This window comes from Solanum tuberosum, unplaced genomic scaffold (genome assembly GCF_000226075.1).
Source record: "Solanum tuberosum cultivar DM 1-3 516 R44 unplaced genomic scaffold, SolTub_3.0 scf00118, whole genome shotgun sequence".
Lineage (NCBI taxonomy): Eukaryota > Viridiplantae > Streptophyta > Magnoliopsida > Solanales > Solanaceae > Solanum > Solanum tuberosum.
Genome location: NW_006239043.1, coordinates 641894 through 659508, shown reverse-complemented (window position 1 = coordinate 659508; position 17615 = coordinate 641894). Strand labels below are relative to the sequence as shown.

Sequence of the window (17615 nt, the reverse complement as noted above, 5' to 3'; positions counted from 1 at the left end):
AACCTGATCTGTCATATTCTCAAAAATTAATGGACTAATACACACAAAAGTTTTTTTAAAAAAAATGTTTGGTGACCCTTAAATGTGAAAAACATGAACGTGGATCACGTATAGGCTATAAAGTATGCTCACTAAGATATTACGAATGGTTCTTAAAATTTTGGAGCCAAACGGAATCGGTTTGTCATATTTCTAAAAATTTATAGACTAATACAAACGAAATTGAGAAAATCCTAAATTCTCATATCGTGATCCCTCTAAGCAAAAAAAACGATGTAGGTCATTACGAATTATCCTAAAAAATATCGGGCTTAACAGACCGCCAGTTATTTCCAAAAATTCATGGACGTTACACACAAAAAATGAAGAATATTCTGAATTTTTATTTTATGACACCTAAATACTAAAACATATGTGAATCAAGTAGAGGCTACATATATGGTTTACTAGGTTATTATGGATGATCCAGAAAAATCTTAGGCCAAAAAGAGCAGGTCAGTCATATTTCAAAAAAAGCCATGGACTAATACACACAAAAAATTGAGAAAATATTGAATTCGAGTTTTACAACCCCTAAATGCTAAAAAAAATGTTGTGGATCATGTAAAGGCTATGAATATTGTTTACTATGTCATTACGGACGGTCCTAAAATATATTGAGCTAAACAGAATCGCTCACTCATATTTTCAAAGATTTATGGACGAAAAATGGAGAATATCATGAATTCCTATTTTGTGACTTCTGAATGTAAATAAAATTGGTGTGGATCATGTAGTGGTTATGGGTATGGTTCACTAGGTCATTACAGATGGTCCTAGGAAATATTGGTTCAAAATAGTGAATGTTAGTTATATTTCCAAGAATTCATGAATTTATACACATGAAAAAGTGAGAAGTATAAATTTATGTTTTATCACACCTCTACATGCTAAAAAAAATAATGGTGTGGATCATGTGAAGGCTATGAGTATGGTTCACTAGGTCATTAAGAATGATCCTAAAAAATTATGGGTCAAGTAGAGTCAATCAATTATTTTCCAAAATACATGGACTAACACACAAAAAAACTGAAAAATTCTAGAATTTCTATTTCTTGACCTCCAATCTCTAAAGAAAGTGGCATCCATCTTGTATATGCTATGATTATTGTTCATTAGATCATTACAGATTGACCCACAAAATTTGAAACCTAACAAAGTATGTCAGACATATTTCCAAAAATCAATGGACTAATAAACACGAAAAATTGAGAAAACTCTTATATCATATTTTGTGACCCCCAAAATACTAAGAAAATGGCATTCATTTTGTATATGCTATAATTATTGTTCACTAGGTCGTCATGGAAGGACCAAATTTGGGTTAAACAAAGTTGATCAATCATATTCCCAAAAAATTGTGAACTAATACACGAAAAATTTGCGAATATTCTACATTTTAGAACAATGGTATTCATCTTGAAAATATCCTGATTTTTTGTTTACAAAACCCCAAATTCTAGAAAAGTGGCATTCATCATGTAGATGTTGTGAATGTCATTCACTATGTCATAACAGATGAACTCATAAAATTTGAGATCAAACAGAGTCAATCAGCCATTTTCCAAAACATTCATAGACTAATTTACACAAAAAGCTAAAAAAAAAATCTGAATTCATGTTTCGTGACACCTAAACTCTAAAAAAATAGTGTGCATCCTATAGAGATTATGGGTATGAAACCAAGGATGGAACCGCAAAATTTAGGATCAAATTGAATTGGTCTTTGGTCAATCATATTTTTTAAAATATTGTGAACTAATACACACAAAAATCTGGAAAAATCATGAGTTCTTGTTTCCTCAACCCTAAACTCCAAAAAAGTGTCATCTGTCTTGCAAAGGCTTTAATAAGAGTATTTCACCAGGTCATTTTACAAATGAACCCACAAAATTTGAAGTCAAACAAAGTCTATCAATCATATTCCAAAAATTCATCAATATTACACATTAAAAGATGTGATAATCCTAAATTCCTATTATCACCCCAAAACTTAAAAATTGTGATTTTAGCTCTAGAGAAGCAATTAGTATAGTTCAATAGGTCAGATTAAATGGCACAACAAAATTTGGTTTCAAACAAAATCGATTAATTGTATATTGAAAAATTTATGAACAAATACACACGAAAAGCTAAGATTCTTCTTTGGGTCCACGGAATCGATCAATCGTATTCCATAAATAATTACTAATTTTTTCTTGGCGCAAAAACATCAAAAATCAAATAAAGTAATAAATATTTTCAATTCATACTAACCCATATATATATATATATACATAAACTTGATCAACAAACAATCACACCCCCGACTTTATATGTACTATACTAAACATGACTTCCTTAAATCACTCATTTAATCTCTCTTTTTCTTTCTTTCCTATTCCTTCAAACCAATCAAGCCAGCATGCCATAAACAATACATACAATAATAATCACACAATAAAATAAGAATTTAACTTATATACACTGACATCACGTATAAACACACAAACTTGACATCCCAATCCATTAAATTTTCACTTTCAATCCTTCACAAAAGTAAGTATTCATAATTCCATACATACATGGACTTAGTCCAACGTGTGAACGATGAAGTCTGCAGTGTCAACATGCATGGAAGTTTTGACACCATAACTCTCCATAGAGTTTGGCTCTTGATTATGAGCAATAAATCCAAGTTTCTCTTTTTGACAACGACGAGGAAAATCTGAAGCATTGCCATGGATGTTGGAGGGTGGATGGTAATACATTCGAGCAGTCTGAGGGCAATGTGAATGAAACCTAGCTACTATTCTCACACCTACATCCACCATCTCCATGTATTTACCCATGGATTATGTCTTTCTTCACAATGGTTCGATGTATAAGAAAACTTGAACAAAATTAATATAAATGCAGATGGTTGAAGAAGAAATGAGGAAGAGGAATATACCAAGTATATAGATTTGTAGAGGAGACTTTGAAACTTTTGCTTCTTCAAGATGGCTTTGACATTTAGTATACTTTCTTGTCCTTTCCATGTAGTTTGAGTCTTTTTGACTTGTTAATTGTGTCTGTTCCAAATATGGTGGGTCAGAATATCATAGATTTGGTCAACAAAATTTTGGTCAATAAAATCTAATTTAGACAAATAATATTGTAAGCTGCAATTTTGATGGAAGTCAATACCGTAAGATGCAATTTTGAAAACTGAAAACTGAAAAAATAAATTGTCTAGTACAATAAGCTTTGCAACTGTACTTTTGGTGTCAATTATATAATATTTCATGTTCTCTTTTTTTATCAAGTAAATAATTCATCAATAATAACAAGGCCAACTTGGCCGTATACATATATTTCTTGTTATAATACATACATGTAGCCTCTCTTACGCCAAAATTTAACTTCAGGTAGAACTTACCAACTTGATTTACCTCCGTTTTAGTGCTGTCTACCTTGTCAACTTATCTGCAGCAAAAAGAGAGAAGGTTGATAAAATCATTAGATGAAATGATGCTGAAAGAAATTGAGAAAAATCAGTGCTGGATATACAAACATAATGCAATAACTTTGACAAAGTCCAAAATACAGCATCAGCTATGTTGAAGTACCTTGTCACATGAAGAAACTGACTAATCTTCTTCACATCACTTGGTCTTAGCACGACCATGATCTACTTATGAGGAACACAAAAAGGAAAAAACTGAAATGCTTTTTTCGAAAGGTGATTATTGTAATTGTATTCACAAAACAACACAAATTGAGTGCTGTAAATTTTGTACATGTGAGCAGAAAAAGAAAAGAAAAGTAAGACCTCTCCTAAACTTAGAAAGACTATATGAACTCTAATAGAGTTTCTGTCTCATTAGCAGATTTCAGTTTACATCAAAAATGAAACAACAAAAGACAATCTAACTTAATCGTCTGTAATGCTTCTCTTCAAAACACATGGAGTTCCTTTCTCACCAAACCACACACCAGAAACAAGGAACAGTATTCCACCAGCTATTCCTTACTTTGTCTTGTCCATACTTGCATCAACATCGGTAAAGATCATGTATACTCCCAGGCATGAACCATTTGATACCCACAAAATTCAGGAGGTGTGATGTAATCCATAACAAAAACAAGAAATACATAACCTTCAAAATTTACCTCCCTTGTGGACTACAATAAGATAATGACAAATCCATAAACGTTATGATTTGAGGAATTTCCAGATTAATATCCACAGGTAGCTTATCTGCACAACAAAACTCCCATAACACCTTCACAGATATCTATTTCCTTCTTGACCTTGTTCTTTTAACCATTTCTTTTTAGCTCTGCTTCTTGTCAATGGACCATTACTCGAGTTAGTGGTGTTTACTATCCCAAAATCTCCCTGTCCAGATACTTTGTGCACAGCTCTCTTTTCTTCTTGCGTCTGGTGAACTTTGGTTTTCTTATATAAGCTAGCTTTATCTCTTATTAAAGAGATGCTACTTGAGCTATTCTTATCAATATCTGTTCCACTCTCATCATTACATTTCTGAAGCACTTCATTTCTACATTGTGCATCGGGCACATGGTTATCATCTTCTTTCCTCAAATTAGCTGCAGTTTTCTTCTTTTTAGGAGTTTCATCCAGTGAAGGACCCTGCTTGTGACTTGATTTCCACTTTTTGGTTCAAACAAGAATTTTCACCAGCGGTAGGAACATCGTCACCACTTCTATGCACTAGTCTATCCAATAATCTCTTTTCTGGCATATCCTTTGGAGTAGCTTCCGGCAAGTCTTCTTTACCAGATTTTTCATCTGGTATATAGCTATCCTCTTGCTTCCGGATTGTTTTAGCTTTTCTTCTTTTTGACTAGGACTTCCATTCAGTGAAGGACTTCGGGGTGTGACCTGATTACCACTTTTTTGGTTCAAACAAGAATTTTCACCAGCGGTAGGAACATCGTCACCACTTCTATGCACTAGTCTATCCAATAATCTCTTTTCTGGCATATCCTTTGGAGTAGCTTCCGGCAAGTCTTCTTTACCAGATTTTTCATCTGGTATATAGCTATCCTCTTGCTTCCGGATTGTTTTAGCTTTCTTCTTTTGACTAGGACTTCCATTCAGTGAAGGACTTCGGGGTGTGACCTGATTACCACTTTTTTGGTTCAAAGAAGAGGCTTTATCAACGTTAAAAGCATTGTTACCATATTTCTGCACTATTTCATTAAAAATACTCTTTCTTAGCATGCCGCCTTCTGGATCACCAGCACCCGATATTAAGAGATCTCGTAAAACATTGGCGGGAAGATGATCAACAGACATTGTAAAGGAACTACTTGTGCAATCAGCTGATGTGTTTGCTGACTCTGAGAAATCGGAAATTACAGAGGCTGCATTTTCATTGGTTGATTCTCCAAATGACACAGCAGCAGACTCTTCCCAATTGTATGGAAATCCAAGAAGGAACTGCTGGCAAACCTGTTAGTTTGAAATTTCTGTTTATTATCTTCATCAACAACAACATACCTAGTGTAATTCCACAAAGTGGGGTCTGGGAAGGGACGAGGGTAGAGTGTACATAGACCTTACCACTACCTTGGAGAGGTAGAGATTGTTTATTATTTCAACTTCACAAAACATGATTTTATTCTAATTTGTAACTAACATGTGTATGCTCATTTTGGAGAGTCCATTTTATGCTTTAGCAGGCTTTCCTTCTTTAGGTTCCTCAAGGAATTAGTTAAAACCACAAAAGCAGAAAAAGATTGAAGTTTATCTGTAAAAAATGAGTCATAGCTGAAGAAAGACTGTCAGAAGTAATTATTGAGCGGAGATTACTGGAAAGAGGTAAGCAAAAATTAATTAACAAGACAGGACCCATTGGGTAGTAATATGAATTTTTAAGTCAAAAAGTTTCATTAATAAACACCAAATAATGTTAAAAAAATTGTCCAAGATGTGTGTGCAAGTCATACATTGTCTTCCACCAAGATTGACAAACTATAGATAGTACTATGATTACGACAGTTAATGCTACAGATGGGACCAAATAGAACCTCTAAAACTTCTTAGCTAACGTAAACCTCAATTATATGTTCCATCAAAACAGCTGCAAATAAAGCTGTCATATGAGTTAAGAACTAAAATAACTTCAATACCTCTGATGAGAAGCCATTTTGAAGAGTTCGACACCTATTAATGAAACCGCTAAGAAGAATGGTGATGCCATCCACTGTCACTAAAGTGGCAGTATCATGCCTCTTCGCAATTGTTGTGGAGTGGAAAACTCTTCCATCTGGTTTCCTAACGAAGGGAAACAAAATATCACACTACTTGATTCCAAGAAATGCCTTGTCACACGAAATAAATAATACAGTACTCTAGTTCCATTAAAGCACTGTTAAACTAAGACAAAGTTATGAATTAATATGCTTGCATATGAGTGGTCCAATAGGGACATCCAGAGGCAAAGATAAATAAACTTTTTATCTGTCATCTCATGGAAAAGAACCCAAAGAAAGGCCTTTTAACTGCGCTATGCTAATTATGTCCTGGAAATGGGATCATTGACAAAATTCCACACCTTCCAAATAACACTTTCGTATGCAACTTGGAAAACAATCCAACAAAAAGAACATTACTAGAACCGAGTTTCTTACTTGATCAATGCAATAAAACATGGAAAAGATTAGTACAATTTGTTTGGCAACTTGAGAGACAATCAGACCAAAATTCTGAAATCCACATATCATCTGTGTCTTGATTAAATTTTAACTAAAATAATAGCATGTATTAATTAACCTCTTGTGAGATTAACAGTGTTATATAGAAATGAATAAGGTGCTTCTAAAATCCAACATATCCACAAAATAATTGTTGTAGAAATTGGAAGGATAGAAGGTTTAAGGCAAAGACATGCAATAACAATCTTTTGTCGACAATAAGAAACTGTGGACGTTGGCAGTGGAGAACAATCTGGAAGACCATCACACCCCTTAGAGCTGATTGCTTCACTTGGATTGGAACTCATGAGGCTTGTTTAACACTTGACAATCTGCAGAAAAGAGGTCCAGATGCGTTCTATGTGAAAAAGCTAATGAATCAGTAAATCACTTAATGCTCCACTGTACTTTCACCAGGCAACTAAGGGACATGTTTCTAGCGATTTTTGGAGTTAAATGGGTTATGCCAGGTTGATAAAACTTGCTCTAAGTAGCTGGGATGACCAGTATTATTCTAAGAACAGATTATATTGGAAGGCAGCCCATACTTGCATTTTCTGGAATGTTTGGAAGGAGAGAAATAACAGGTATTTTAATGATAGAAGGGAAAACATACTTCATGTTAAATCTAGATGTTTGAAAAGTTTATACTTATGGTGTAAAGGAAAAACATTTTATCGGACATGAACTTTATGTTAGATCTTTTACATTCCTTCAACATATAGAAGGAAATATTTTAGTTTGTACTATACCTTATATTGCTATTTTACTGCCTTATTTTCTTACAACCCCACGTCGAGTACTTTTATTTTGAGCCAAAGGTCTATTGGAAACAGCCTCTCTATCCCATAAAGGTAAAGATAAGGTTTGCGTACATCCTACCCTCCCCATACCCCACTTGTGAGACTACATTGGGTATGTTGTTGTTGTTGTACTCTTTTTTGTACCTTCTTTGGTACTCTTTAATGAAATCTATTACCTTTTTCATCAAAAATAAAATAAAATTGGTCATATAGAAGTAGAAAATATTAGAAATGACCCAAAAGCTGGTACAAGTAGCACATGAAAAGGAAAAAAAATATGAGAGGTCGTTGAAATGGTTCAATCACGTCCTACATAGACCTCCAAATGCACTAAGTTATTTGATATTTGAATTGAATTAGCATAGAATGGGATCAATAAAGAGGCATCATAGTCCGACCACACAAATTTGGGATTGACCATTGTTGATTAATGGATTGATATATTGATTGATAGGACAAAACATTGCTCTTAAAACTACTCACTAACTTTCCAGCACCCTGTAAAAGATCCAAAAAACTATCTGAGCATGTAAATTCAAATCCAACTTTAATAAATTCATATATTTTTTCTCTAATGTGATCAATTACCTTCTTCTTCGTGGTCAATGAAGTGGGAGGAGAATCATGAGTTCTTAGGTTCATATCCCAGCAGAGACAAAAAAAACGCTAGATGATTTCTTTCCATAGGCCTAAGCCTTGGCTGGCAGAGTTATCACATGGAAGGTAGCAGGTACCTGCTGGAACAGTCGAGACGCAAGCTGACTCGAACATCATTATCACAAAAAAAGGACATCCTACATTGCTCAGACTCTTCGAAAATATTGATGGGCGTGTTTCGGATTCTCATGCAGCAACATTTTTGGAGAGACCGAACAACTACTTTGATTTCAACTCACCTCAAGAATCTTGTACTCCCTAATAACTAACAAACTTATCAACAAAAATTCCAACTTTCATTCAAGAATACGTATATTCAACTCCCTGCACTACCTCAAAATCTTATAATCCCTATTTAACAGACTTACCCAAAACAGAAAAAGAAAAAAAAAAATCAGCAACATTCTAAAGTAAAGGGTAAAAAAAATTACTCTTTTGCAGTGAAACCTCCAACACCCAATCGCTTGCTTCCATCACCAATTTCAACTTTAATCAACCACCAATCATACAAGTAAACCTGCAAAATGTAAAAAAAAAAAACATATCCATGAATTTCTACGGAGTATATAATTGAATGTAATTAAGGTGAACAATAATTCATTAAAAAAAAGATTGTACTTGTTTGAGGAAGGAAGAAGAGAGAGTGAAACTATTTGCTTCCGCCATGTGAATGAACCCTAAATCGAAATGAGAAAATTCAGCTTTGCCTTTTGGTTAAAGCGCGAAAAATAGTCCTTTTAACTAATAAGGGTAGGGGTATTTTGGTCTCTTAAAATGTATATCAATGAACAAAGTCCGTCAAAGCTAGAATAGATGGAATCCCGGAAAGAAAGGGTAAATGTTAAATGGCCAGAAAATTTGGCCAGAAATTTAAAATAAATTATAATATTTTTTTTATTTTAAAATAAACTAATCTTTTTTCCATTTTTTAGTTAAAAGGGTAAAAATATTTTTAAAGATAAAATAACATATGTAAAATACCATTCTAGCCAAAAGGATAATTACTTTAAGGGATTATTTGGTAGTTGATTGGGTGTCCTGAAGTTAGGACTCTTGGAAGGAAACACCTAGGATCCTCTGGTAATTGGTTTGGAAGTGAGTTACGCAGACATAAAATAAGATTATTTTTTTATAATTAATTTCTACATTATTGTGGGTGTCTACCAAGGTTGGAATATATAGGAAGAAACCACCTAGGGGATCGTTTGGTAGTTGATTTGGAGGTAGAGGTGTATGTAGGAGGGGGTCATCGGGTTCACGTGAACTCATGCTCCCCTTTCGAAATCATATCTAGTAGTGTTATATTTTAAAATTTTTTGTTAAATATAGATGTGTGAACCCACATAGGAAGTATCATATAATGTGACAATGATTGGGACTTTTCAGTGATGTTAGAAATTTCACTTTTATATATATCTTGTTTTATTTCTCTTTTTAAGATGGGTAACAGCTCTAAAAGTGGTTATTGGTAGCATTTTTCGTGTTTTAATTAATTCAACATTTCAATTTTGTATTTAAAATTTTAATTGTTTTCAATGATAAGAATCTAAATGTCAAACCGATTAGATCCACCTTTTCATAATAATGCACTTATCATGGATACACCTCTGTTTGGAGGTGAGTTATGCATATATAATTCTAACTCATTGCTTGATCGAGCACTTTAAATGACTACGTGTATTCGTTGTTATATGAAAAATATTGGTCAATAATCTCTAAATAATATTGTAAGCTGTAATTTTGAAGAAAGCTCAATGTATAGGCAGGTTTAAAATTAAAATGTTGTTAGTTCAAGCTCAAAATTCTACCACAAATCCATACAAATGTTGAAATATTTTATTCTTCTTCTTTTTGAACCATAATAATAATCAAGAAGCATAAAGTATATAATTTTTCTAGTCTAGTAAAATAAACTTTGGGATTATAATTTTGTTTCATTTATTTATATAAAAAATATATATCCAGGCTCTCTTGGGTAATTTATTTTCCAAGTCAAAGTTGATCCACTTCTGTTTTGGTGTTGTCTAACTTGTCAACTTATCTACAGCAAAAAGATTAAAATAAAAGGTTGAAAAACATTAGACAAAATGATGTTGAAAGTTAGAAAGTGTAAACTAGTAAATCAGGCTAATACATATTAGTTAAAAAAAAAAATTTGACTATTAAGTACTTCTTTCGTGGCACTTTTCGAATTTTGAGATTCAAATAAGTCTATTTTTAATCGTAAATTTTTCATATATCTTTTAATTATTTTGAGTTGTCAATTATTGTGACTTATAGTAGTTTTTACTTAGTTTACAAATATAAAAATTTCATTTCAAAAAAACTGAAGATGTCACACGCAAATTTCCGATCAAACTTAAATTATTTGACTCTCAAAAAACGAAAAATGTCACATAAATTGAGATGGAGGAAATATTTCTTTTGAACTCCAATTGTAATCAATTTTTTGTCAAACAAAATGAAACTATGGAAGTACTTAAAAAGACAATATCCTTTCATATTTCAAATTAGAATAAAAAAACTTCTGCATATTAGTAATTGAAAAATGACGCTTTAAAGTTAATTTTTTGTACATGTGAGCAGACCTCTCTTAAACTTAGAGGGACTATATGAACTCTAATATGCTTCTCTTCAAAACACAAGAAGTTCCTTTCTCTCCAAACCACACACCAGAAACAAGAAACAGTATTCCGCCAGCTATTCCATACTTGCATCAACATCGGAAAAGATCATGTGTATGAACCATTTGATACAGAAAATTCAGGAGGTGTGATGTAATCCACAACAAAAACATAACCTTCAAAATTCACCTCCCTTGTGGACTACAATAACATAGTGACAAATCCATAAACATCATGATTTGACGAATTTCCAGATTAATATCCACGGGTAGCTAATCTGTACAGCAAAACTCGTATAATACCTTCACAGATATCAATTTCCTTCTTGACATTGTTCTTTTAACCATTTCTTTTTAGCTCTGCTTCTTGTCAATGGACCATTACTTGAGTTAGTGGTGTTTACTATCCCAAAATCTCCCTGTCCAGATACTTTGTGCACATCTCTCTTTTCTTCTTGTGTCGGTAAACTTTGGTTTTCTTATATAAGCTAGCTTTATCTCTTGTTAAAGAGATGCTACTTGAGCTATTCTTATCAATATCTGTTCCATTCTCATCATTACATTTCTGAAGCACTTCTTTTCTACATTGTGCATCGGGCACATGGTTATCATCTTCTTTCCTCAAATTAGCTGCAGTTTTCTTCTTTTTAGAAGGAGTTTCATCCAGTGAAGGACCCCTGCTTGTGACTTGATTTCCACTTTTTTGGTTCAAACAAGAATTTTCACTAACGGTAAGAACATCGTCACCACTTCTATGCACTAGTCTATCCAAAACTCTCTTTTCTTGCATATCCTTTGGAGTAGCTTCCGGCAAGTCTTCTTTACCAGATTCTGCATCTGGGATACAGCTATCTTCTTGCTTCCGGTTTGTTTTAGCTTTCTTCTTTTGACTAGGACATCCACTCAGTGAAGGACTTTGGGGTGTGACCTGATTACCACTTTTTTGGTTCAAAGAAGAAGCTTCATCAACGTGGAAAGCATTGTTACCATATTTCTGCACTATTTCATTAAAAATACTCTTTCTTAGCATGCCGCCTTCTGGATCACCAGCACCCGATATTAAGAGATCTCGTAAAACATTGGCGGGAAGATGATCAACAGACATTGTAAAGGAACTACTTGTGCAATCAGCTGATGCGTTTGCTGACTCTGAGAAATCAGAAATTCCAGAGGCTGCATTTTTCATTGGGTGATTCTCCAAATGACACAGCAGCAGACTCACCTGTTAGTTTAAAATTTCTGTTTATTATCTTCATCAACAACAAAGTGGGGTCTGGGGAGGAACGAGGGTAGAGTGTACATAGACCTTACCCCTACCTTGGAGGTAGAGATTATTTATTATTTCATCTTCACAAAACATGATTTTATTCTAATTTGTAACTAGCATGTGTATGCTCATTTTGGAGAGTACATTTTATGCTTTAGCAGGCTTTCCTTCTTTAGGTTCCTCAAGGAGTCAGTTAAAACCGCAAAAGCAGAAAAGACTGAAGTTTATCTGTAAAAAATGAGTGATAGCTGAAGAAAGACTGTCAGAAGTAATTATTGAGCAGAGATTACTCAAAAGAGGTAAGCAAAAATTAATTAACAAGAGAGGACCCATTGGATAGTAATATGAATATTCAAGTCAAAAAGTTTCATTAATAACCAAATAATGTTAAAAAAATTGTACAAGATGTGTGTGCAAGTCATACATTGTCTTCCACCAAGATTGACAAACTATAGATAGTACTATGTTTCGACAGTTAATGCTACAGATGGGACCAAATAGAACCTCTAAAACTTCTTAGCTAATGTAAACCTCAATTATATGTTCCATCAAAACAGCTGCAGATAAAGCAGTCATATGAGTTAAGAACTAAAATAACTTCAATACCTCTGATGAGAAGCCATTTTGAAGAGTTCGACACCTATTAATGAAACCACTAAGAAGAATGGTGATGCCATCCACCGTCACTAAAGTGGTAGTATCACGCCTCTTCGCAATTGTTGTGGAGTGGAAAACTCTTCCATCTGGTCTCCTATTTAACGAAGTGCAACAAAATATCACACAAAACAAAATAATACAGTACTCTAGTTCCATTAAAGCACTTTTAAACTAAGACGAAGTTAATATGCTTGCATATGAGCGGTCCAATAGGGGCATCCAGAGGCAAAGATAATTGAACTTTTTATCTGACATCTCATGGAAAAGAACCCAAAGGAAGGAATTTAAACTGCGTCATGCAAATTATGTTCTGGAAAAGGATCATTGAAAAAATTTCATACCTTCCACATAACACTTTTGTATGCAACTTGGAAAACAATCCAACTAAAAGAACATTACTAGAACAGTGTTTCCTACTTGATCAATGCAATAAAACATGGAAAAGATTAAAACAATTTGTTTGGCTACTTGAGAGACAATCAGAGCAAAATTCTGAAATCCACATATCATCTGCGTCTTGATTAAAATTTAACTATAATAAAAGTGTGTTTTAACCTCTTGTGAAATTAACAGTGTTATATAGAAATGAATAATGTGCTTCTAAAATCCAACATATCCACAAAATGAGTGTCGTAGAAATTGAAAGGATGGCAGGTCTAAGGTAAAGACATGCTATAACAATCTTTTGTGGAGAATGGGAGGAAGGCCATGGTGAAGCCATCAGGGCCTTGGGCTTTGTTTGGAGCATAAGATTTAAGGGCTTCTGACACTTCCTGCTCATTGAAAGGAAGCTCAAGCTCCTCTTTTTCTATAGCACTGATAGTGGAGAGTCCCTCAAAAACAGTTGTAGGTCTCCATGTCTCTTCCTCCTGAAATAGCTTTTGGTAATAATCTAGAATACCTTCCTTAATCAGCCCCTTGTCTTCAATTAGACCATCCCTTATTCTCAATTTGTCAATGCAGGTATTCCTTCTGTGAGAGTTGGCCATTCTTTGGAAGAATTTAGTGTTTTTATCACCTTCTTTCAGCCATAAACACCTAGATTTTTGCCTCTATGAGATCTCTTCAGCGATGGCAATCTGGTGAATCTCAATTTTCAAATCAAGTAACTTCAAATTCTCCTCAGTAGTGTAAGGTCTTTGCTCAGCAATTTGATCCAACTTTCCAAGTTCCATGAGAGCTTTGTGTCTTCGAGTATCAAGCTTACCAAAAACTTCTTTGTTCTATTTTGTAATATCCTTCTTTGAGTGCCTTAGCTTCTGGATCAGGACAAAATCAGGAGTGCCCATAACAATGTAAGAGTTCCACCAATCTCTTACCATATCTAGGAAACCATCTGATTGTAGCCACATATTCTCAAATTTAAAGTAAGAGGGTGAAGCATCCCAATCCCCACTTTCCAAGACGATGGGATTGTGGTCGGAGAACACTCTAGGCAGTGGGAACTGTTTGATAGCATTGAACATTTCACTCCATTCAGGTGAGATTAGAAACCTGTCAATTCTAGAGGCTTGGAAGGAGACCTCCCCTCTTGACCAGGTAAATTGAGCTCCTTGGAGAGGAGGATCAATCAATTCTAAATCTTTAATGATGTCGGAAAAGCCCACCATTGCTCTTGATCTTCTGGTATGTTGTTGTACTCTTTTGTGGACCTTCTTTGGTACTCTTTAATGAAATCTATTACATTTTTCATCAACAAAATAAAATAAAAAATGGTCATATAAAAGTAGAAAAGACCAGAAATCACCCGAAAGATGGTGCAAGTAGCACATGTAAGAGAAAAAATACCACGTCCTACATAGACCTGCAAATGCTCTAACTTCTTTGATATTTAAATTAAATTAGCACGGAGTGGAATCAATACAGAGGCTTCATAGTCCAACCACACTAATTTGGGATTGACCATTGTTGATTAACGGAATAATATATTGATTGATAGGACAAAATGTTGCTCTTAAAACTACTTGCTAACTTTCCAGCACCCTAGAAAAGATTTTAAAAAAAAAAACTATCTGAGCATGCAAATTCAAATCCAACTTTAAGAAATTCATATTTTTTTCTCTAATGTGATCCATTGCCTTCTTTTTTCTTTTTCTTTTTTGTTTCTTTGGGGGGGAGGGGGGGTTCAAATCATGCGATCGGTTACCAGCTTAAAAGCATATTTATTATTTGACCACAGAACTAGTTCGTTGGCTTTATCATGCTCCAAGAAACTACTTGAAAATTGGCAAGAACAAAAGGATGTGGGCTAGTGGTCAATGAAGTGGAAGGAGAACCATGAGTTCATAGATTCATATTCCACCAGAAACAAAAAAAAACTCTATATGATTTCTTTCTATATGCCTAAGCCTTGGCTGGCGCCTGGCAGAGTTATCACATGGACGATAGCAGGTACCTGTTGGAACAGTCGAAACACAAGCTCGCACGCACACCATTATCACAAACAAAAGGACATCCTAAGTTGCTCAGACTCTTCGAAAATACAGATGGGTGTGCGTCGGATCTTCCAAAGGCATTACATTTTTGGAGGATCTAACACAAGTGCAACAACATTTCTGGAGAGTCCGAACAACATAGAGGACAACCTATCAGACTCTTCGAAAATATTGATGGGCGTGTGTCGGATCCTGATGCAGCAACATTTTTGGAGAGTACGAACAACATAGAGGACAACTACTCTGATTCCAACTTCCATTCAAGACTCAACTCCCAGAATTAGATGAACTACTACCTCAAGAATCTTATACTCCCTACTAACTAACTAACTTATCAACAAAAATTCCAACTTTCATTCAAGAATACGTATATTCAACTCCCTGAATTCAATAAACCGATACCTCAAAATCTTATACTCCCTATTTAACAGACTTAACCAAAACAGAAAAAAAAAATCAGCAACATTCTAAAGTAAAGGGAAAAAATTTACTCTTTTGCAGTGAAACCTCCAACACCCAATCGCTTGCTTCCATCACCAATGTCAGCTTTAATCAACCACCAATCATACAAGTAAACCTGCAAAACGTAAAAAAAAATAAAAATCCATGAATTTCTACAGAGTATATAATTGAATGTAATTAAGGTGAAAATTAATTTATTAAAAAAAGATTGTATTTGTTTGAGGAAGGAAGAAGAGAGAGTGAAACTATTTGCTTCCGCCATGTGAATGAACCCTAAATCGAAATGAGAAAATTCAGCTTGTTTTCTGGTTTAAGCGCGAAATATAGTCCTTCTAAGTTTCAAGTATAAGAGTAGGGGTATTTTGGTCTCTTAAAATGTATATCCATTAACAAAAATTTGTCCTTTCAAGTTTCAAGGATTTGATTGCAAAATAAATAGAAAGAAATTATCTAGGGAAACCTTTGGTAACTGATTTGGAAGTGAGTTAGACAGACATAAAATAATATTATATAAATTCTCTTATAATTAATCTCTACATTACTAATAATTTCATAATTCTAACCAATCTTGACATTACTAATACTTGCATTTGAACCTTAGATCTCATTGTCTCATCCATTTTATTGACCACTGAAGCACACTCTTGACGACTTAATTGAGCACTTTAAAAATACCTACTTGTGTTTGTTGTTATATGAAAAATATTGGCCAACAATCTCTAAATAATATTGTAAGCTGTAAAGAAAGCCAAATGTATAGACAGGTAAAAAAAATTAAAACATTATCGGTTCAAGTTCAAAATTCTACCATAAAATGATAAAATTCATACAAATGTCGAATTTGTTACATTATATTCTCCTTCTTTTTGAATCATAATAACCAAGAAGAATCGTAAATATTGTAGTATAGTAAATTTTCAAGTGAGTCGTCTGAATACAAAGTAAAGTAAATCACCATTTTGGTTGGCTTGGATTCTCTAGTCTAGTAAAATAAACTTTGGAATTATAATTTTGTCTAATTTATTTATAGAAAAAATATATCCAGGCTCTCTTGGGTAATTTATTTTCCAAGTGGAATCTACAAACTTGATCCACTTCTGTTTTGGTGTTGTCTAACTTGTCAACTTATCTGCAGCAAAAAGATTTAAAATAAAAGGTTGAAAAACATTAGACAAAATGATACTGAAGGTTAGAAAGTGTAAAAAGATTTAATGACAATTTTTTTATATTTTAAATAAATATTATGATATTCCTAGATTAAATTAGTAATTGATTAACTTACCACATAAACATAGGGATCAGTGCGACCTCCTGCCCCTGTCCTCTTCACTTCTTCTAGCCTCAACAATCTGAAATAACCAAACGTACACAAGAAAAAAGTCACAATATTAGACTATCACAAACATCATGCAGTTGTACACTATGCATTGATGATTTGTACGCACTATTTATGTGCTCTGTGTGTGAGAGAGCTGAATCGTTTCGTTTTTGTAATTTTCTAATATTGTTTCGTTAGATAGGAATAGATTTGATGATTATTTGGGCCCTCGAAAAATATCCCCATTCATAGGCCTGAGATCTACTACTGGGAGAGAGAGAGACTGACATTCTCAAGGCTTTGCTGGTATCAGGGCTATCACCAAGAAGCTGACGAATCCTAACTTCAGAAGCACAACCATGAGATGACAACACCTTCAATATGGCTTCAGCTCGACGCCGCATATTAGCTGAGAAAATCACCTTCATCTTCCTCGGAACACACTCTCTTTCCTTTGGTACTACTCTATTAGCCTCACAGCTTCCGCCGCTTGAGATGTCGCCGGCGGCAGTAGAGCCAATGGACACGCACGACAAAGCTGATGTGCAAGAGGTAGCCAGAGAAAACGCCGATTTCGGCTTGCCGGAGCTGATTTTCAGGCAATCGGAAATGCATAAGCTCTTAGATCGTCTCCTTCGCACCGCCTACAAAACAGAGAATGTCGAAT

General features: G+C 34.2%; 1 protein-coding gene and 1 long non-coding RNA gene across 2 annotated transcripts; both read right to left on the bottom strand.

The window, feature by feature from the left end:
- Positions 1-2878: 2878 nt before the first annotated feature.
- On the bottom strand, positions 2879-4851 carry LOC102605760 (uncharacterized). The gene is made up of 3 exons (XR_001473785.1): positions 3630-4851; positions 3440-3486; positions 2879-3092 (listed from the first exon to the last, which is right to left on the bottom strand). It is a non-coding gene; the product is annotated as an uncharacterized lncRNA (long non-coding RNA).
- A 7813-nt stretch (positions 4852-12664) lies between these two features.
- Positions 12665-15922, bottom strand: LOC107061126 (protein EMBRYO DEFECTIVE 1674-like). The gene is made up of 3 exons (XM_015309908.1): positions 15845-15922; positions 15660-15745; positions 12665-12827 (listed from the first exon to the last, which is right to left on the bottom strand). Exons 1-3 carry the CDS (start codon positions 15890-15892, stop codon positions 12665-12667), a joined length of 297 nt encoding a protein of 98 aa, XP_015165394.1. The 5' UTR covers positions 15893-15922.
- Positions 15923-17615: the final 1693 nt, after the last annotated feature.